Source organism: Stegodyphus dumicola, chromosome X1, assembly GCF_044657685.1.
Source record: "Stegodyphus dumicola isolate Sdum_Otavi_A_Nest chromosome X1, ASM4465768v1".
Lineage (NCBI taxonomy): Eukaryota > Metazoa > Arthropoda > Arachnida > Araneae > Eresidae > Stegodyphus > Stegodyphus dumicola.
In genome coordinates this window covers 111271597-111295255 of record NC_140780.1, presented here as the reverse complement: position 1 = coordinate 111295255, position 23659 = coordinate 111271597, and the positions used below count along the sequence as shown (strand labels likewise).

The 23659-nt window shown below is 33.6% G+C and overlaps 1 protein-coding gene across 4 annotated transcripts in view; it reads right to left on the bottom strand.

Moving 5' to 3' along the window:
• Positions 1–406: 406 nt before the first annotated feature.
• The window catches only part of LOC118188797 (chitin synthase chs-2-like), a 103156-nt gene continuing 79903 nt past the window's right edge, over positions 407–23659 (bottom strand). For all 4 annotated transcript variants that reach the window (XM_035359306.2, XM_035359308.2, XM_085808138.1 and 1 more), the window contains 8 exons: positions 21789–21942; positions 19642–19852; positions 17137–17337; positions 14316–14710; positions 11239–11403; positions 7955–8507; positions 4419–5177; positions 407–1388 (listed from right to left, as the gene is read on the bottom strand). In XM_035359306.2, coding sequence (XP_035215197.1) covers positions 1021–1388; positions 4419–5177; positions 7955–8507; positions 11239–11403; positions 14316–14710; positions 17137–17337; positions 19642–19852; positions 21789–21942 — 2806 coding nt within the window. In that variant the 3' untranslated portion in view covers positions 407–1020. The remainder of the gene's footprint in view (positions 1389–4418; positions 5178–7954; positions 8508–11238; positions 11404–14315; positions 14711–17136; positions 17338–19641; positions 19853–21788; positions 21943–23659) is intronic.

The window sequence follows — 23659 nt, the reverse complement described above, 5'->3', positions numbered from 1 at the left end:
AATATCCAAAATCTATGTGGTTGTTTCCTAAATCTCGGATATCACTTAGCGTATTAGACTAACCAACAAGAAAGCTTAAAACTGAACTCTGCTTCTAATTGTAATGCATTATATTCGTAAAAATGAATTACGCCAAAGGTGAAATGACGTTACACTCAGTTTGACACAAGTTTATGAAAAAGATGGGACAACCCCTAATGATATCTCATATACGTCTCGGTAGAATTAATTTATTTTCATAGATTTAAATCTTTAATATCGGAAACTTCTGGCAACTGTCCTATTATTCACTAGGTCTCGAATAATCGTAATTGGAGTTGTGCATTAGTTACAGAAAATATAAACCTACACCTGTTAAAGCATTCAAAATTTGAAACCATACGTGTACATAACAATAATTGCACTCTTAGAATAAAATAATTTTATTTGTCAAATATTACAAATTCATTAAATAAAACTACACAATATATTAATTTAACACTTATAAAATTACATTTTCCATAAACTCAAATATTTAATCACTTGGAACAAAGCCGTCATTCCTTTCATTATGTACAGAAAATTTAGGAAGTAATCCTAAAACTAAGACGTTTAGTTATTAAGGGCCTCGTCATTTCACTTCATACCTGAAACGATAAAATTTAAAGACCTTCAACCTCAATTAAAATGAAATTGCACAATAAGACGTAGAAGAAACAAGACCATTCGGTTCTGTAAATCTTAAGGTACCTTAACTTATGACTATCAAAGCACCATGCATAAGCTTGGAAGATATATTGCACTTAAAATTAAGCTAAGCTTGGTGTATAAAACCTGTGAGCGATGAATAAAGTTATAAAAGCAAAAATTTGTACATTCAGTAATGGGCTTTTAAAGAATTAGTTCAACTATATTACTGAACTCTGAAGTTACTTTTCGAGTTCATTAATTATTGAAGAAATTGCATAAAGAGTTCCTAGTTATGAGGTATTTAAGAATGTTAAGTCACTACATAAAAAGAGCTTGTCAAATATAACTCATTCAGAGATGACTTTGTCGTCTTCGCCCTGTCTCAGTTTCTTCTCTGTAATTGGCTAAACTTGTCTTAGAGCCATATATTTGCATTCCAAGATTTCTTCCTCCTGTTTCCTCGTCAGAACTCCCATCGTAGGCTTTATTACCAAAACTTTGATCAACGCTGCCATTTTGTTTCGAAAATATCTTGTCGACTCTTCTTAGGTCGCCATTTTTGGGTCTGGAATTACGATTGCGAGCATTAAACTCATTCTTAGCCCCCAGGGTCTCCATTTTGCTGTTGTTTCCCAAAACATTATTACGGCGGAGTTCTAGTGCTCGAAGAGTTTCACGGCTACGCCCCAAGCGATTCAGTCCATTTAAAACGGGCGTTGCTGAAAAGAAAAAATAGTAACATTAGCATTCATATTATAAATAAGTCGCACACTATTAAAGAAAGAGCTGCCTTGCTGTAATGATCTTATTAACGTTAAGCAGGGTTTCTTCCAAGCTGGAAGAAATCTAAGATTTTTTCAGCTGAATACAGCAAAGCGTACGAGGATTATCTGCCTAAAGAGACTGAAGCTTTTGTGAATTCATAATACACAAAGGAAAAATTTCAAATTGTTCGTATTTATAATATACAAAGGAAAAGATGACCACCCCCACGCTAAGAAACCGTCTGTTGGGATTCAAACTCGCGTCCAATTTCCAATTTTCCATTAGGAAAATGTACGAAGTTCAAGAAATGAAGTATAGTTAACGTTATTACGAGACTAAACAGCAATTTACAGAATTTATGATGCAATAATTTTAATTTGTATAAAGATTAGATAAATGCGATTAATATTTCGAGATAAATTTATTCCACGCGTAATGTCAGATTGCTTCAGATTATATAAAGAGGAATGGTGTTTTCGTGCCTAACACGAGTGGCATAATTTTAAGAAAATGTCTTTAGTCTTATTTATCAAAATTAGGAGGAATGTGCAGTATTACATTTACATGTTCTCGTATTTTAACCAAATTTTGACCGAATTTGGCGCACCATTAAATCTAGTCCCGATCTACTAGATAGGCGCTTCTTAAAAACACAGCTGCGAGCGTAAGGCGTACATATATATTGCCCAAATTTATGAAAGGTATTGAAAACGTTATGGCTCATCATTCTTCCCAACAATCAAATTTGAAGGCTTTTGCATCAATAGGAATTAAGAGTCAAATCTAGCCAAGATTCTAGTACTTTTAATACCCATCTGCTAGTGCTCCGTTACCCGTTCACTCAAACCTCCCCGTTACAGATGGATACTGTTTATTGGAAATGGCCTTTTGCCACATCCTTGTATCCTAGCGTTGAACTGTAAAACAGTTTCTTTCAGAATAAGTTTTTCATACTGAGAAAGTCGCCTTCACCAGGCTCGAAACCTTATTTTCTTTGGGATGCCCAGCATAAAATATCAGCGCGTTATAACTTTGAAATTTATACTTCGGTGAATATGGTTAAGGAATAATTTAAGAAATAAGTTGTCGGGATATACATTTTTAAATGTCATCAAAACAAAATTTAAAACTGAAATTTTTTTTTCTTAATAATTTTGCTTTGATTAAAATTAATTGTAGATTTTTCATTAATAATGATTTCAGACACTCGAGATAAGTACTACCTTTTTTATACTTACTAATCGCATGTTTCGTAAAGTAAGACGTAAATACGAGCCAGTTTCCTTAAAATTCCTGCAAAAAATATCCGTTAGCAGGCAGTCTTTGCATGCTTTACCATATTCAGTTAAGCCCTACCACAACTGACAGCTCAAGTAATTTTAGTTGCAAAACGTACCTTTTTATTTTATCGTTACCTCTTATATAGTTAATCATAATTTATAATATATTAATCATTTTTATATCAAGGATTTTAATGCCTTTTATACCATTTTATTATTTTTCAAGGGAGAACAAAACATAAAATTTCTGGTTTTTCATCTAATTGCACAGGATAATTAGAGTAAAATCTTCAACTTTCACATTTAAAATTTCAAAACTCAAAATGGTACATAATGCAAGAGGAAAATGGTCCGAGCTTTACAGATGTTGGATATAACTTCCCTTAGTTACGCTGATAATGCTATTCATTTAGATTATGACTCAAATTTTTTCTACATGAGAGAAGGGATCCTTTCGCGGATGACATTTTAAGGGAAAATGGCTCGTACTCACGTTCACACATGAGGTAACACCGCTCGGTGGATGTGCTCTATATAAATTTCAGAGCGTCTACCAGACACATTCTAATGGGTCAACGCCAATCTCTTAACTCGGTAAAAATATTTTTGAAGGTTCATTCTAGCATGTAGACTAGGAAGTACAAATAACTATCTTTCATAATCTCAAAGCAAGAAATCGATGTGTAATAACTGGAGATTTGTGTCAGTTTTTCAACACCAAACCAACTTCTGTTTAGAAGTCTCTTTTTACTTTATCTCAAAAAGATATCTAACGATAATTTAAGATCCTCGTTTACGTATTCAAAGTAAGAAGTGTAGAATGAAAAGCTAGCATGTCTGTTACATTAACTTTTAAAACAAACTTCGAAATCAGATGTTTAAATTAACTATTTTTTATTCGGCTCCAATGAAATAAAGTCATTAAATGTTTGTCTCTTTACAGTTTCAAGTGTTCTGAGCTTAAATCCAAAACCTCCGGCAAATTTACAACAGATTAAATTTAAACAGTCGATTTTAAGGCCACTTCCTATCTCAGACCTAATGACCGGATTCTTAACGGCATTGTGCTGTTTATGAACAGATTGGTTTTTTTCTTCCGTCCAAAAATATTTGAAGTTTCATCTCGCAAGATAAATTTTTTGGGATGAAGAGAATTCTTAGCTATCCCAGTGCTACTTTACGAATTAGAGCCAAATTTTGAAGAATCATTAGTCGATTTTCAGACAAACCAAATTACAATTTGTATTGCAAAAACATGCTCTAAATGGTAGCACAGAATATCTAGTAATTTTAATTTACATTGGACTGCATACTTTATGTCCAAATTCACTTGTGAAGAATATGAACTTTATTGCATTGTGAGCCACAAAAGATATACTTAAATTTAAAAATAACAAATAATGTATTGGTTTTGCTTTTTGATAGGAAACTCAATGACAAGCACAGAAGTTTGATTACTAGGGCAAGCATTTTAATAAAATTACGCATCTTATCGAGGGTCGTAAATTTGTTTTATGATGTAAACCACTAGGCATCAATTAGTTCACTAAATGCCAATGAATAATATTTTCGAATTCAGCTTTGCTGTCGCAATAATTCAGCTGCCTTTCCCCATAACGAATTAAACATGACTGTTTAGCTTCTGCAAAATCAATTGATGTTTAACTCTTAAAAGTTTCTACATAATGTATAAGTAACACTTACGTATATTTCCATGCTCAGCATCATGCACATTTATGTTCATAAACCTCTTTCTGAAAGCTACATCCAAAGTTCCAATCCTGTTTCTCTGATTTTTTCGCTTTTCCAAATTCTGAATGGTTTTTCTCCTAGCTAACCTGTCACCGTACAGTGATTCTTCACTTTTTTCATCGTCGTCTATGCCCCGCAGTCTCTGAAGTTGTTTAGCTATTTGCACAGCATTCTTATCTATGAAAGCATCATCACTTATGTCGTCAACTTTCTGGTTGCAACAAGAAATTTCAATTGATGCCATTATATGAGATAATGTTCCAAATCTATGAAACAGCATGGCAACAAATTGAATGACAAGAATTAAGGCAAAAAACACAGCAAAAACTAAACCAATGGGCTCTAATTCCAAATATTCTTTTTCGATTCGAACCTCGCTAGTTTCTGGTATATATGTGATGTTGGTTCTAACTCCTAAAGGCCAATCTAAATGGAGTTGATCTTTGTTGAGTTGAAGAAGGAAAACAATTAAGATGAAGAGAGCGTTGAACATGAAAAACGCAAAAACTACTTTGTTCCTTAATTCCTTTAATTCCGAAGCAACACGTGCTTGATGTTCTTTGTTCTGTTCTATTGGGTACAAATATTTATCAATCAAATCTTTCCAAAACTGGATTTCCGCTCCTGGAAGGTATTCTACTTCGCCTCTTTTTAAATCCTTATCTTCTATCCAATATGGATTTATGAGGTCGTCTCTTTCCTGTTTTGGCTCTGAAAAGAAATAATTTTTAACAAATTAATCAAATCAAAAAACTCGTTTTACTTTAAATAAAATATATGCGGATTGCCTTAAAAATCACAGGTTGAAATTAAACGTATATAAGCGAAAATTTAACACATTTTCCTTTCTGTAGTATTTTTAACACATGTTCCCATTAAAATAAAACTTACAACCAGCATTTATAAGTTTAAACGTCATACGAGTCATTGTTGTAGTGTTTACGTAAACTGTAGGGAACTCTGTTAAATTTGTAAAACAACAATTTAATAAATTTACATCCATTTTCCGATACAACTTTATTAAGCAAGTTTATAAATTTGAACTTCGTGAGTGCAAATGACCTCTTCAAGCTATACCAAAAATATTTGAAAAATAAAAATGTGTTCTTGTTAGCAAATTAATATGGATGCCTTCAGTGTGAGTGTGAGTGTGAGTGTGAGTGTGTGTATTTAATTATGGAAAAGCACACTAGGGCTATCTGCCTAAGGGGAGGGATGCCTTTCGTGGAGGACTTTCTAAGGGAAACTGGCTCGTATACACGTTACACATGGGGAAAACACCCATGCAGCCAGCCCGTTCGCAGGATTCGAACCTCGGACGGAACTACCAGTGTTCAGCGACTTTACCGCTCGGCCGCTGGTGGGCCCGGATGCCTTCAGACTTTCAGTTCTATGTGCACTGCAATTACGTGCAGGTTTGCTTTATGAAAAAGGTATCTGAATCTAAAACGTAGAAATTTCGTTTAACCTTCAACAGTTTGAGCTTTAACCGCATTTTAAAATTAAAATAATTGATAAATGTTCTACAGAAATACTACGAATTTTTAATAGAAATTGTAAACTCAATAATACTGCATTTTCATTTCCAGTTATGAAATAACTGTTCACTGTCAAATATTAATTTTGTTTAGTTATATAAAGTAGAATGATAAACTCATTTTCACTGATAAGTGGGCGTTTAAGGAAATTTCAAGAGTAAATTTTTACAATTTCAGAATCTTGTTACTTCCAAATTAAATACTAAAAAGCATATCTTATCTACGTGTCAATCCCTTCTATTTCAATACCCTTAATATTTCATTTAAACCTTTGACTTATTACTACTCCCAAGAGTATCTAAATTGATTACTTTCGCAAAAAGGAACACATGACCTTGGACCTCTGATTTCGTCCAATCCTGCATAATTATAGGGAAAGCTAAAGGTAACATACTGTAAATGCAAAGCGCAACAAGCAAGAAAATCTGGTTCGTACGGCAAAGCAATATGTACTCGAACTCATTAGATTGCTGAATATGACATTTGAGGGTTAATGCACGTAGTTTGTAGGTAAGTTTGGGGGTTCAAACATGAGGTACAGCTCTTATGTCTTTATTCTGCAAAGGTATTGTTCGTAAAAGTATTTTTAAAGAATATAATGAAAACTTATTACGTCAAAAATTAAAGGGTATACGTTCAATTATACTGTTTTATACAGAACAAAAAATATTTCTTACAATTTCAAAACATTGACTCACAAAAATTTATTTTCAAAGGGAAACGCAAAAACGTAATGTGAATCGAAATTTCAATAACATTTATTAGTATTTAAGTTTTTATTTCAGTTTATTTTGCATTGTTACAATATTTTAATTAACAAAGATGCTTAAAACTCAAACGGTATTACCGCATGTTAGTAATCAAATTCCTTTCGGAAAATTCGCAAAATGCCAAGGCCAACGTTTTTTGGAAAATTTAAGTTGTCTAAAAATTCATTGAAAAAATTCATCCTGTTAACATTCTTAAATATTAAGCTGTTTCACCAATCATAATGCGAATCAAGCATTTTTCAACAACTGCTCAGAAAAATGAAACATTCAGCTATATGTACTAAGGAATGAATCCTGGTGGAGTCTTCTGGTAATGTATTTCTGAATGAACAACAGAACAGTTACGGTTACGTAAATTTGTTTTTGGCAAATGGAAATTTTACTTCTCTTCAGAAATATGTTACAACGTATCTACATAGCAAGTACAGCGTAAAGAAATATAGATAATCGATTTCATTTTTTGCGTTATTTTAAGAATAGTATATCCACGAATAAATTTTGCGGAATGTCACGATACAATGAGAAGAGAAGTCCTGTCTAATGCATATGAGGTTCCGCATGTGAGCTATATAGCGTTAAAGACCTTCATCAATTTAAATGATTCAAGCAATTTATACAATTTTGTTTCAGAAAAGGCTCCAAGCTATTGCAAATGCAACACTTTCAAAACTTATATGAAGTATGAAAGCAATAGGTGAGCTCAAAGCAGTATATTCCTGTTGGTCCCATTAAGAGTTAATAATTGCAGTAACTTATATCATTTAACTAAGTGATGTTTTGCAAGATGCCTCAAGCTTGGAGTTTTTTCTTATTTGGGTAACAATTGTTCAGACCTTTCAGAGCACATTAAATTAGAGCAAATCTCACGGTGGCAATCGTACTTGGGAGGAGTATCTTCTAGAAGCCTTTCTTTACAAAACTGATTTTTATTTGCAAGACAAAGCGAAAATTAACGAAAATAAACCTGCATTGTACCAGCTCTGTCCCCGAGAATCACACCTTTGACCGCACGTATCAGCCTTTACGTCTCTTGGTCACAGGTAAGCTTCTCGAAAATTATAGAGTACAGGAAGTTTTGAAAAGTATTTAAAACTACATTAAGAGATAATTGTACGAAGATCTATTTAACATGGCTTTGTTATTCTCAAGAAAATGTACAATGAAATAAGAAAACAATTACCTAATCCCTCACTGAGAGGTACTTCAGATCCAGAGTCAAATTCTGCTTCATCATCGTCATTTTCATTAACCACAGATAATCCAGCTTCAGATGCAGCACGCACAGATCCTCTTCCTCCTACTGAAGATTTTCGACCACGGAAAGGAATTGCATGCGATAGTTCCAGCTGTCGCTCTAAATTTGCAATTTTCTTATTCATTTGCTCAAGCTGATCCCCTATCTTCATTAAATGCATTTTATCTTCATTGGATTTTGGGTAAGTGCAAAGCATGCAGGTAAATAGATTAGCTAAACTCAAAGTTATGCTACCTTCCTCATTATCTTTACCTCCCAAACCAAGGAATGATAACAAATCTGGGTTGCGTTTCTTTTTTAGCAATTCTTCTTGTTCTTTTCTTTCTTCCGCCAGTTCCTTTTTCGTTTTCTTAGTTTGCACTTCTCTTGTGCCCCAAGTTACCACATTGAGATTAACAAGGGAATAAATGATGAGCAATAGGTACATAGATGGAATACTTAGAAAATACAGCAAGCCAGGAAGAACACACCAGAATTCCTAAAAAATGAAATAAATTATTCATGAATTCAAAATTGCTTTTATTTAATAGAATTTTACTAATTAGATCAAATTCATTAACTTAGAATAACTATGGGAAATCTAGCTATCTAGAATTATCAGAACTCGGAAAAGGAAAAGCTTTTAAGTCAAACTAAGTGTGGACGCAATAGGACAAGGACTAGCCCATACATTTCACTCGATAGCAAATTTTATTCGAAAAATGCAAGAAATTGATGTAAGGTATATTTTTTAAACGAGTAGCATAAGCTGAACGAAGTAGCATTTTTCAATACGGTTTGCCTTGGAATGAGATATGAGAGTCAAGTTCGTCCTATTGCATCCCTGTACAATTTTTTAGAGCTGACTAGTTATTGCTGAAATGTTCATATTTGTTGCTAAACGATACTAAAAAGAATTCATTTCTTATTTCATTTTCTGTCAGTACTGGAACATAAAGAGAAATGAAGACATATCTCCTTTTTTCCTATCCTTTTTTACGAGACAAAAATTTTATTATCAAAGAAATAAAGTTTTGAAATCTATCGCAATGATATTTAACCCACTAATTCCAAGATAACTGATTAACATAAACTTGATTTTATAAATGTTTCATTCCACTTATTTTCAGATTCCAGATGAGCGCACTCAAAATTTCGATCTTCTAAGGCAATTGGTATAAAAGACTAGATTTAATACAAGCTAACTTCTGTTAAAAGAAATTAAGCTACATTCATAAAAATTGAAAACTGAAGTTATGAACATGATAAAGCCTTTCGGCTTAGAAAAACTGAAATTTGAACGTCAGTATTAAATAGAATAAATAGAACAAGTGTTCTAGCTATTTATCAAATTCGAAGTTTAATATGGTGAAGCCTCTTAGGCTATTCAGTTAGGAGGAGAGGAGATATGACAAGGTGAAACTTAAATGTTCTTTTATTACCGAGTAAGTAGTGATCAGCCGAATATTCCGAGTGAGTGTCGTCCACATCAGAATTATGAGTTAACTCTCATACCGAGTGCTGTTTGTGTAATTTATTTTTTCAGAGTTTTGACTGAATTTCCAAAATTCGGTCAAAACGCTGAAAGATTCTAAAATATTTTGCATCTTAATTCCGTATACTTTTATTTTTTTCTTTGACAAAGCATTACAATTAAAATTAAATAAGATTCACGGTATTAAGACAAAATATTTACCTTTATTGAAAGAACACGTGCACAGATGTACTAAACTGTATATAGGGTTCCATATTTAGCTCTTTTCCAGATGGAGAAATGCATAGCACGTCTCTATCATATCATAAGCAGATAATTCTTACAATACGAGGTGAAATTTGCAGCACGAATATTCAAGTATTCGTAAAGCTATTAAATACACAGTTCACCAAATTTTGCTACGAAATTTGCAAAACATGCTTGCGTAAAAGGTATACTTAAATGCATCATATCAAATCAGAAATTATTCAAAGAGTTTTAACACTACATAAAATTTGACCTATTACTACTTTAATTTTAGAAAGAGTCTTCAAAGAAGTTACGCTTATAAAAATACACGTAAGGAAAACTTGGAGAAGTTACGACTTGGGCTTTAATAATTTTGGGAGCCGATGTCTTAATAAACGAATTTTAAAGAAATATCTTAAGTAAATATGCAGTTAATACTTAGTTTTATCTGTGATGCCGAGTAATTCGACAACAGTTTTTTTCTTTATTGAAAATTTTAAACCCTTGTGCACCACATAGTATTACACAAGGCTTAGAGAGGTAAGTTAAAAAAAACAAATGCAACAACACAATACAAAATAAAATAAACTTACAAATTCACAGATGATACGTAAGAGATAAATTTACAGAAGAGAAAGCCATTTTATGTTGGACAAATACGTGAAGAGAGGGAGGAAATGTAATATTCACAGAGTTTCACATAGAAATGAGTTTATTTCGTCCTTCCTTAAGCTTTGAACAATAGAACACCAAATGTTCGACATTTTGCACTCCCCCGAAACTGCATGAACCCAAGTCTATACTAGATAATTGTGTGTGTGTGTGTGTGTGTGTGTGTGTGTGTGTGTGTGTGTGTGTGTGTGTGTGTGTATTTAATTATGGCAAAGCACACTAGGGCTATCTGCCTAAGAGGAGGGATGCCTTCGTGGAGGACTTTCTAAGGGAAACTGGCTCGTATACACGTTACACATGGGGAAAACCACGAAAACGCCCATGCAGCCAGCCCGTTCGCGGGATTCGAACCTCGGACCGAACTACCAGTGTTCAGCGACTTTACCGCTCGGCCGCTGGTGGGCACTAGATAATTAAATCTCTTCAGATATGAATTGAATTTAGCATGTCCAGTTAGAAATTGAGTAACTTCAAAATTGCAGAAAAAGTGTTTATTATTCAGTCTGTGAGGAATGGAAGGAAAATATAGTTTAGTCAAAGAGGCAGTAGTAGAATTCCTGTATAGTTCATTCCATTCGAGTATTGTATCATCCCTACTTTTGTTCTTGTAAAATGACTTGAGCCTGTATCAAATTTTAACTCAAATTGATACTTCGCATCAACTTTCATCCACAGTATAATACAAAGCTTTTAATAATTTGATTTATTGTAATTTCTGGTTCAAAACCTTACGAGGTTGTCTGCGCTAAACAAAGGGTGAAAACAATGATTACAAAGTTAAAGCTTTTACTAAAAAGTAATGAGTAAGATTTTAAACAAGTAACAGTTTTAATACCTGAGGATGAAGTAGCGCTGCTATGAAGAAACTTCCTGATAACGCAATTAGAAAAATAGATGAAGGAGAACCTACTCCATCTTCACTGAGTTGGATGGACGTACCAACAAGAACAGCCATCATAAGCAAAGCATACGCTGCGCTCATCACTTGAGCTACCATTATCTGAAAAGTAAAAAACCACTGTTGAGAACAAGATAACTTAAAAGACAGAAATTTATGCCTTGAATAAATTTAAGACACAGGGGCAATTAATTTAGTCTCTTTAATTTTGATAAACAACCGCAATATATGACAAATGTTAAATGATGGTTGCATCATTTATTAATAAACAGGAACAAGCTCCCTTGAAAATTCTTAATTATTTCACGTGTCCATCTACAAAATCAATAGAGTCAGTTTCATCCAATGCAGAATAATTAAATGCGAAAATTTTCTATACTTTCTAAAATCTAAGCAAAATTCAGATTTGCTCAAGAATACGTATTGAGAAGTAACACAGGGTCAGTAATTGTTTTCTCTCGATGGCTTCACTATTTCATATAAATATACTTTAACTTATGAAACCATCATTAATATTTTACTCACTGGGGTTTGTGTTCCGTGAGCTCCAATAAAAAGTAAAATTTTGTAAGACTCTTGTACCAACAGAAGTGGTGGTCAAAAACAATTTTTTCCCCTGAAATAACAGGTGGTGGTGTGGTGTTATTTAATTATGGCAAAGCACACGAGGGCTATCTGCCTAAGGGGAAGGATGCCTTCGTGGAGGACTTTCTAAGGGAAACTGGCTCGTATACACGTTACACATGGAGAAAACCACGAAAACACCCATGCAGCCAGCCCGTTCGCGGGATTCGAATCTCAGACCGAACTACCAGTGTTCAGCGACTTTACCGCTCGGCCGCTGGTGGGCCCTGTAATAACAGGATTGCTACTCTGAGGCATGGAACACATGGGGTTATGTGTCACTAAAAACAATAGGTACAAAGTTATTTGTTCAATCGAAGATGGCTAGCCGAGATTTCGTGGAGAATTTGAAGGAAACTAGCCTACATTTGCTTTACATTGTTTATTTATGGGGAAAAAAATCAAGAAAATCCCACGCAGCAAGCCCGTTTTCCCGAAAAAGCTGAAACAGACAACCCATATTTAACAATCTTATTCACTTCGGTGTGGACTTTAATTTTTTTTTAAGAAACATTTTAAATGAGGTTTGTAATTGAACATACTAAATAGCAGTCAACAGAATTATACAGGTATAAAAAATTGGGGACTCCACTCCATGCGGCTAGAAGTCTACACTAACCTAGCAGATAAGTGGAGTTTTTATGAAAACCGTCTAATACTAATAGTTCGTCCCAGGCTCCATTCCCAGTGACTAGGGTGGCTGCATGGAAATTTTAGTGTTTTTCCTTCACAAATAATTGGTATACCAGCTATTTTTCCTTAGGAAGTCCTCTAGGAAGGCACCTTTCCCTTAAATTAGATAGCCCTTAAGTGTTTTGTCATAATCAGTTAACCAACCAGGTATCCAGCCATTTTAGTACTACGTATGAATATGTAGCAATTGGGTACTGGAATATGTTCTACGTCAATGCGTAAAATTTTTTTATTTTAATAAAAATTTTAGAAAATGTTAAGAAATATTTTGGCACATTGTTTTATAGTATTTTAAAATATTCGCCTTACATCAACACTGTTTTTCGTTTGAATAAACAAGTTTCAATTCTTATGCATTCAGAAATTTCGTATACTATAAATACAAGTTTCAGCTGCTACTCGGTTTATGCCTCGAAAGCCTCTACTTCAGGTTTTACCATAATCTAATATCTTAAAAATACTGTCCGCTCATAAGCTGCGGTGTTAAGGATTTGCAACATTTACATTTGAAGCAGACAAAATTATTAGGTGTTAAATTAAGCAAATAAAGACAAGGATACAAATAAGTTTTCTCATGCCCTCCTCAAATAACAAAGTTCACGCAATGTGGAGGCTGGCATCAACATGCCGAGTTATGATCTTTATCCTTTCCTTTCTCCCCCGGTCCCAAGTTTAGTTCTAATTTCCGGCAAACAAATCTTAATAAACTAATCAGCATTTTACATTTCTATAAAACTTCATATTAATGATTGTAAAATTACGGAATTATAACACTGCAATCGTGTTCTTCGAAGTACTTCGTGTACGAACAACATTCCAAGATAATCCTTTTTTAAAATACAGAAAGAGCAGGCCGTTTCGGTGGTTTATTGAAATAAGTCCACTTGTTTGTTACAATTTCGAAGAGCTTTTGTTGAAACTTAAGGGATTTTCCTTTTATTGTTGACATGAGCACTTTTGGGCTTATATTAAGCCGTGGGGTATCAATTACGCATGCATTTTGCCTTTTATGTGAGGATTTAAAATTGAATGTACTCAGATGAGCAAAATGTTCAAAGTTCTTTGCTTCACTGTATATAACATTATGATCTAAAGTGATGTTACACAGCATCAGTGTTATGTCACAGCACATTTTTGTTGATCCTAATGAAATTCGTCTTAGACGTATGGCTCTGTATGATAATGTTTAAAATCAATTAAAAATTTTTATTTTGGATTCATTAGCAAATGTCTAATTCATTCTATCAACATATTGTTGCGCGACACTAATTAAATTGCTTAAAATCCCTTCTATCTAAGCCAATGCTTGGTCACTACATTATTAACTTCAAATCTATGTCAAAAGGAATTTGAAACAGTTTCTTCTTCGATAGACATTACTCACAAAAATTTATCAAGCAGTGTGCCCTGAAAGTTATTTCTGGTATTGCCACAGTTTAAAAACATTTTCCATGTCAATTAGGTTTACGAGTCAGATTTCAAGTTACGATGCATTAAATTTGCACCAAAGACGCTACTTGAAGATAACAATATTTAAAAATCAAGGATTATAGCACTTATGCAAAAGAAAACTCAAATCACATTTTAACGCACTTCCGCTAGTAAAGCTCTTAAGTGTTAAATACATGGAAGAGATTTCCAGCATTACTGAAGTTTCCTATTTTATAGAGTTAAAAAATGTGGGTAAAGAAGCTTACCTGGATGTCATTTTTAAATACGAAGCAAACAATCATGAATAGAAGTATAGGAATTATGTTGTATGTGAAGGAATTCCAGTTTGAAATCTTGAAGGCTGCAACCATTGCTCCCACCAGCATAAGAAATATCGTACCCGGACCAAGTACAGTTCCAGTCATGAGCATTCCCTGATAGATAATATAAGGAACAGAAATGTTATCATTGATAGCTACAGTAGCTTTATAATCAGATAATAAGTCCATGATATTCGCCATAGTTGAGGGAGCCCACCGTCGGCGCTGCGTGTAGAATTCTCCAAATCCTTCAGGGCAATGAGTGTAAGCATCTGATGCGGCACTGTATTCAACACGATAGCCACGCTGCAACAATAAAGTACAGAGCCAGCGATCTTCACCTTAAAATATAACATTTAAATTAGCATTTGGGCTATCCTTGGAAAATTACAAGTTTTCAAAAAGTTTTACACTTTAGGACTGTTAATTTTGAAGTAAATTGCAAATAAGAATGCTTCAGAAAATTTCAGTGCGACATTAGTTTATTACATAGAAAATTCCTGCAATAAATGGATAAAGACTGCTTTGTTGCTCTGTTCATATTCACAGTTATAAACCAAATGGGGGGGACTCTCATATTTATGTATAAAAATTGGAGGTACGTTTAATTAAATTCTCAATAAATCATTTAACTCCAATTCAGATATCAGGAAGCATAAAAATGGAAATAATTTAAAACTCCTACTTAATGTAAAAATAAAATTTATTCTCCCATCATTTTTAAATGTAAATTTTAGTTTCAGGCACAGTTACAAAGTTAAACGCAACAAAATATACTGATTTTTCGCTCAATATGAATTGCAGTCTACCAGATTTAGTATAGCATCTAGTAAAATTTCAATACAAGTTCATTGATTATTAAGTTATGGGAAAGCGCAGAAAGGCGACCTACCTTCGCTACATATGAGGAAAACTACGAAAACTACACTCAGCCAGCCCGTTCGCCGGGAGTTCAGTGATTTTACCACTCTGCCAGGTGGACCAGAGATAAAAATAAAATGCACTTGCTGGAAATAAGAATACCTAGTGATACACTAACTTGCATCTCCATAAAATCAGCCAGCGACTTCCGTGGAGAATTTTCCAAGGAAATTACTTTATACATTGATAAAAATACGAGACTTCCTGCAACTACCCTGTTTAAACTGGCTGGAAACTTTGCTCTCAGTTCCCAACACAATTTTTAGGTTTATGCTATAAATTTAATTCGGTTATTTGTTCGAATCAAATATTCAGGCCTGTGTTTAGATGTCGTCTAGAGTTCCTTCTAGACCTTCAAAATTCAGTAGTCTAATTTTTTGTCGGAATGTAGACTGTTTTATATTATGTCTAATAAATTTTAGAGCATAAGTTTCGTATTAAATTAGTTCCTTCTTAATATGCTCCTGTTCGCCTTCTAACCCTTGTAAATTATTGATAATGCGGGTGTTTGCTGGACTCATGAAACAACGAATACTGGCGATTATATAAAAAAAGGCATACAAATTAAAAGCTGAAGACGTACAAATTAAAAGCTGAAGACGTACAAATTAAAAGCTGAAGACGTACAAATTAAAAGCTGAAGACGTGTCTTTCTTACAAATATTTTCTAATTTTATGTTGCATGTGTTAGATTCTAAAACTTGTCTTACTGCATTTAAACTTTCTAATCAGATGGCATAAATAAAACCAATAAATTAAATTAAAACTGATAATCAGTATTCTTGAAATAGTTCAATTTCACTTAGTCCTTTTCCTTAATAGAAAGTTTCTTTTCTTAAATATTTCCCAAGCGTTTACAGGATCTCATATTTATTTTTAAGCAGATTTTTTTTAACTAAAATTTAAGTAATACATTTTCCACCTGCAGATAAAAAGGAGAATTCCATGTGTTTAGTTTATTAACCAAGGTAGTAAATCATTATCTTTAATACAATGATTAATTTTCAGAACTTAATAAATTCAGTCACTCGGTTTCCCAAAATGTCACAGATAAGTGTATTATATACGTGAAGTTGTATGTTGTAATCCGTATAGCTATCGAAATCTCTAAAAATTCGGCAACAAAATGAATTTGACAGAAAGCAAGTTAGACTGCTTAAATTTCACGAGTTCAAATTAAAGTATCTGGGAAAGCTTATTCGGGGATATACGAGCAAATCGATTGGTATGAAAATGCATCCGGTACAATATCAAGATGGAAACGTTCCGCCATATTTCGGCAAAGGAAACTAATTTCCGAACAAACCACACCCTGGATGTCGGTTTATAGAGATGAAATCTAATACGTCTGATAGATGGCGAAAGATAGAATATAATTATAATTATCTGTATATTTTTTAAACTTTTGCATGGTTTCCAGCATATACAATAAACATTTATTGCGTTACGTCTGTATTTCCGCTGGATAGCCTGTTACATATCTGCATAAAACAGAAGTTTAAAATGGGCGAAAGCATTCATTTTTAATTGTATGTAAGCATTTTCGGTCAGTAATTTCAGTTCTATTAAATGCTATAAGACCTTTTAAATTAAATTAAAAATAGTGTTTAACAATTAAAAGGAAAATTAAAATATTGGATTAAAATTAAAATACAGCATCTTCAAGCTAAAGATTTAATTTCAAAATTTCTTTGGCAGCTAAATTTAAAAAGTACAATTCATACCGTAATTCACTGCTCTGGAAAAAACTTGAAAATAAATTCTTCCATCTTAACGAAACATCTTAGTTAAAAATTAAAATTTCATGCGTTTTCATAAAAGTTTGAACAAGTAATTAAAGTTTTACCTTGATCGTACTGCACATAATGCCGAGCTTCATCTGATCGCGTTGTATACTTTCGCATGACGTTGTCATCCATTAAAGCTTTAGCTCTGAAGAGTGAAAAACAACCAGGACTGCAGAGAACACAACCTATCATATGTTCAGTAGCCTTTTGTAGCCAATGTCCTATGGCGTACTCAAATTTTTGATACCATACCATGGGACCTGAAATAAAAATTTTAAAGCACGTTCACGTTCAACATAAATTATAGCTATTTTCTTGTTGAATGCAAAAGGAAAATTTTACAATACTGCTTTAACTCTATTGGATACAGAATCTAGCAGAACTCTTCCTCGATAGTTATTATAGAACCTTCAAGCATTTAATTCGGACATTTAAAATTCTAGGTACTTTTTAATTATACTGATTGCATGCAAATTACCTTGGTACGAATTCGGCAGTTTTCAAGGTGTTACGATACTGGTATACGGATATACTGGAATTTCTTTCATAAAAACAGTTTCTCTAAAGTGAGTGGTATTGAAAATTTTCCAAATATTTTATTTAAGCATTTTATAAGATTTCTACTTTATATTTCAGATGTAAATTCCATTCCATAAAAATTCATTCCAATTTGTATTAGCAGTCTTTAAGTCCTACGGTAAGAAAGGCGGCATTCTGGCTATGGAGATTATAGTTCAACAAGATTAATAAATTTTATAAAGACTTGTGTATTTTGCTGAAGCTTATCAGAATAAAATATAAGGATTAACTGTTTTTACTCTATAAGGCGCCGAAAAGGATTATAAAGGTAATTAAAAATGGTTTACTTTTAACTAAAATAATCTTTAACACCACAAAACAAAATTGCTATGTAAAGCTTAGGAGTCCAATTCTTGAATCTAATGTGCCACTAACGTTAAAATCTCTTAAAAAAATTTAAAGCCTTTTTTGTTTAATTAAACACATTCAGTTAATTTAAAATTTTAAAGAACTAGCCGCAGACATTTTTCAAACAATGTTTATATAATAAATCTGGATTATAAATTCCTCGCAAGTAATTAAGAAAGCTAGATTATCTTATAATGCAAGTTTGTGCTTCTAGTGTATTGAAATGCAATTTAGATCAAAAGGTCTATTTAATAAATTATTAAAGTATATCTACAAATGGTAAACTCGTGGAGAATGAAATAAACTAACGGAAGCAGGAACCATCAAATTAGGCTGAAACTTTTACGTAATGACAGAAGTTAATGATATACAATTGATGTCCGATAGAGAACGGAAGAACAATTAAAGGGATTTCTGAAGCGCACTTTTGTCATCTTTAATAACATGTCGCATCCCCTCATCCTTCAATACATGCCGCAATTCGGTTTTGCTTGGAATCGAACATATACGTGTCCGAACATGTACTGTCTTCCGGTGAATAAGCCAACACTTATTTGACGAGTACTCCAAATCCTGGAAGCTCAGACAGAAAAGAAGTTAATTTCAACTGACCCCACACACTTTCGATACGGAACTAGTCTGGGAAGCGGGTATGCCATGGAATTACATGGACATACGCTGAAGTTCTGGGCGATCCGAAATGTATGCGACTGGAATAATCCTGCTATAATATTGCATCTCGAATCCCAACTAGGAATGGCATTACATGGGACGGTAGAATCTCAGCCGCACACCTCTGGACTTATGTTCCACGTAAGACTGCTAGAATGATTCGGCTTTCGCAGACTGGAGCTTCTAGCCATATGTCTACAGGAAAAGAAGTGTTCTAGTAGATAATATAGTTGATATTATGCCTTTGAGCAGGTGACCTCCGTACCCGTATACGAACATTTGTACCCAAAATGAAACGACACTTCGCTAACAGTAACATTCCAGGTTACTTTGGGATGGCCCTACTACAAAGAGAGCCGCAGATCTTCAGGTATTAGGTATTAAAGATAGTACACATTAAGGGCGTGAGATCGCAAATTCGTTTCCGTAAAATATCTATCTGAAAGTGGCTCTTTGGCGCAAAAGAATCGCATCTTGCCTAAACTGATAAACAGATGCCCATTCCTTCAGGCCTTTCTGTTGGTGGTCTTCCCGTTTCATCTGATCAGGTCCGTCGCATATGGGCGTCTCTACATGTCTACTGCTCCCAGTGCCGTGGGTGCAAACGATCGGTAAAAGATCGGCTATGCGGCACGACGACCACTTGCACGTTTTCAATCCAATGACGGGGACTCCCAATCCACGAATTGCATAAATCGACGTAATGTCTACCCTTCATTTCCGTTGCTCAGTTCTTATTTTGCTCTGCTGGAGTGGTTTGGTGTTTTAAGAGTCCGTAAAACATTTACTAAATGCCTGTCAGTACTTTCAGAGACTTTGCAAATTATTAGGTCATACTCAAACCGTACCAAGCTTTCAAGAATAGCATTGTAATTTCTTATCTGTAGTGAGTTTACTTTGAGCTCAAATTACGTTCTTCATAACTAATACTGCGGTTTCATTAGAAAAAAAGGCAATTAACTTACCTGACCCTACAGGATGAATACGACCACATGCTGCTCCAAGGTTTCTGTTTTTCTTCATTAAATCCACTAATAATTGTACGGCATGCGGCCGAAAATTAATATCTCCATCCAAAGCTAGAACAAATGTGTTTTCTGCCATAGTAGCTTTTCTGTTGACATCAATCGGCAATTCCATCAAGCGATGACCCAACAAATAATACATATACATCACCTGCAGAAATACATTTTTCAAGCAAGAATAGGAAAAGTGTGTTGAGACTAAAGAAATTATCAAATACAATAATATCAAAACTAACATTAGTAAATAGATTATTAGAATTTATTTCAATGAACAATTTACTGAATTTATGCATTTAAGAACTCCGCTAACTATTGATTTTTAAAATGAAATATTATCATTTACGTGTAAACTACTGGGAAGATACGCAGTAATATTTTATTTTTACATCATCTCTTCATGAAAGCTTTATCATGGAGCTACACTAAAAAAGTAAATTTTGAAAACTTAAGTTTCAAAGTTCAGTTTTAATCATCAAAAGTTATTCTTCCCTTAAAGATTTCAGACTCAGAATAGATACTAATTGGTGACTTTCGAAAAACAGTCCGTCAAAATATCCTAATAGTGAGTCAAAATTCCCATAGAAGCATCGCATGCAGGTGGATTCAATACTATTTTAATGCAAAAGAAAAAATATAGAGGCAAAAATTAAAGCTCACCTTATACCTTAAAATATCTTAGCCAGGAAGATATGTGAACGACTGGCTATTTATTACAAAACACTAGAGAATTAACCGCCCATGGTAAAGCTTAATATTAAACGATCTCTCACTTCCATAGCATCTTCACGAAAATATATTTTAATCGAATACTATGCTACATGTACATTAGTACTTCAACAAGGTCAAACATTTTACGATAGTAATCAAAAGCAAATGATCAATACTTACTGTTCCATGAAAAGATTTAAGAAATACACAAATCAGTACTTTTGTATTTAAGGCATTAGATACCTACCAGCTCACTTAAGAACACAACAGAATCGAGCTTTCGACTAACGGCATTTTATACACTTGTAATATCGCTAAATTTATGTCAAAGAACCTCATTGGTGTAAGTTGATTAAGGGATGACTTACTCTTTTTATATTAAAGAAAAGAAAACGAAAACACCCAATCAATCAGTAAGATCATTCGGCCTTTGGGAATTAAGTGCAGTTACCAGAATTCCGCGGCTTTACCATTCCAGTAGTTAGGTGTAACAGGTACCTAAGAAGGTGCTATATTTTAATCTGAACGGATCATCTGTGTTAAATCTTTGGTATTCCTTGTTTTAGGCAATAGAAACTTAGGCAAGTCCATTGCAGAGTTTATGTGGAGATAAATCCAAAACGGATGGTGCTTATGTGAATGGTCGAAGTTTTACTGAAAAATGGCCTGAAGTGAACTTATATGGAGCTTATAAAAAAATATTGAAAAGTACTGATAACTAGTTCCATTCATGAGCAGCTAAGAAGATTCTTTGGTTAATTTGAGTTCGTTTCAAAATACTGCCTGGACCATAATATGGAATTTAGCTGTGCCTCAAAGTTATACTGTAAAACATAAAAAATATTTTCTGTTCCCTTTTTGGCTGTTATGATCCAATTCATCATGCAGTTATGAAAGAAACCCTTTACAATTGCCGATTTTCATTTCCAATCTGAAGTAAAAGAAATTAACTCTTACCATTCAATTTTCAGAGAGGAATTAAATTTAAATTCACATACTTTAAATCTAAGAAAATAGGAAAGTCTTCATGAATTTTATGTTAAAAATTTTAATTGACATAAACTTGTTTCTTTCTGAATGTTGACTTCGAATTGCATTATTTGTGCGATCAACTACGAAATTTGAATTAAGACTTGGTGAATTTTACGAAGTTTATCTTACGAATGGTACAGTAGCTATTTAAGATAGCCTTTTATAAAATTGAATCCAACAATTTATCTGGTAATCATGACTGACCTTTGTATTAATACACTACAGTAAGAAACTTGTTTTGCTACCTCTATGGATATTATTTTGACTGTTTCTTTAGCTGCTAAATACAAATTGTACAACTCATAAAAGAAAAAAAAAAAACGAATACAATTTGAATAAAATCATACCTGACTCCATCTTTTCCTATGCCTAATTTTAGCTTTATCTTTCAGATGGGCGATCAGTTTGTTTTTGCCAGGCATTAACCATACCAGACGACCTCCGTATGGTGTAGGTATTTTCTTAGGTGGCTTTAGACGAATATTACATTGATGAACATTGCTAGCATAAAGTAAGTAGATGTAAAACAAATGTCTCATTAATTAAATATTGAATAAAGAATAAAATCGTTATATCATGCAAGACAAGAATTCTACTTACATGGAGAAATAAACAGTAAACTTCAAAGATTGCTAAATTCAACAAATTACAGACATTAGCAAATAAAGTACAGAACGAAAGACGCATTGGCGTTTATCAGAGAAATAGCCAAAACAACCATTATTTAAGAGCCTAAAAACTGAGAAAGTTACTTAAATACAGCTCATTGGTCGGGAGTTAATACAAATTGGATAAAATGCTTAGAAACCGAAATCATAAATTTGCCGTTGTCCAAGTTTTAAACAATTGCTTTAGAACGGAAGATTTCATAACAAGCACTGACAAAATATAAAGGGTAGCTCATGAAATGTAACAGTGAATCGCCTCACAAGACTTATAAACTAGACGTTAAAAAGTGTATTTTGCTGCTTTAGTCTATGGAAGATCTGCTATCTGGCAATGTTAGGAAAAATCTAGTAGCAGACTCATTTGCCACGAAACAGCTGGTTGCAAGATCTGCCAAGTGTTGCACAGAAGGTAAAAGTTCCAACGTCTTTTTAAGAAGCGAAGAGATGAGTGGCTAAACAAAGATGTTTTCGTGCACACAATGGCATAATATGAGGTTCTTGCAGATCAGATTTAATCAGCATCTGGATGATACTTGCTGCGTGTTGACGAATCGACGGGACCCATCTGGTGTCCCTCACATTTGAAAATGACAACAGGTCTCCGTTTACAAATTCAGTAGTTTATGCAGGACGAAGCCCACGCACACACTGCAGATATTGCTCTTGATTTCCTCTACGAGATGTGCGATACGATTATATACTGTCACTTCGACCTCCTGGATGTTACCAAGGTGGAAGAGGGTGACCCCCCCCAACCTAGCTCGGATTTTAGTCCACAAGATTTAGTTTTATGGGATTTTTTGGAAAAAAGGTATTTGAAAGGAAACCTGTAAATGTAATGCAACTCAAGGCATTTATGCAGTTTTGAGAACGTGCGCTGAAAAGGCTGTTACAAATGCAAAATCTTGGAAGAAAAACAAAGTTTTCCTTCCAAGAGGTTGTGCAACAAAATGTAACCTATTCTGCGCTAAATTTCCTTTTCATGCTCGAATAATTAACTTTGCATTCATTTTGTTGTTTGTGATAAATTTAATAAACAAAACAAAAAATGGTATAACATTTCGTGCGCCACCGTGTGTGGAGCTTCTCTTCTGCCGCGTAGTATTAAAAAATATACACGTATGCGGTAGCCAGGGCTTTAAACTTGTTATACTGAAGGTACAAGAAATTCTAGTGCTGAAGTGTTAAAGACACTTTCAATCTAAACCAATTTAAAATGGTAACTTAAAGGCAGAGTAGTAAAAATGCAACTGCGGATCTTATTTCCTTAATTCTTAATCCTAAGCATGTAACTCCAATTACAAAATTTCTCTTAATAATATAAAGAAACTTAAGAAATCCGGCACTGCGGGTAGAACAATTTTGGAAATTAAAAAAGTGAACATCTTATAGGAGCTCTTAGAGAAAAGTCCCAGTTATAAAAATGTTTATTATGCCCTTAAAATGTTAAGTGCCAAACGTTCCTTAAATATGTATGCAAAATTAAGAAATACGATACAAGCAATTAATTTCTTGGAACCAGGTATAAAGTTAAAAATTAGTACTTTCTT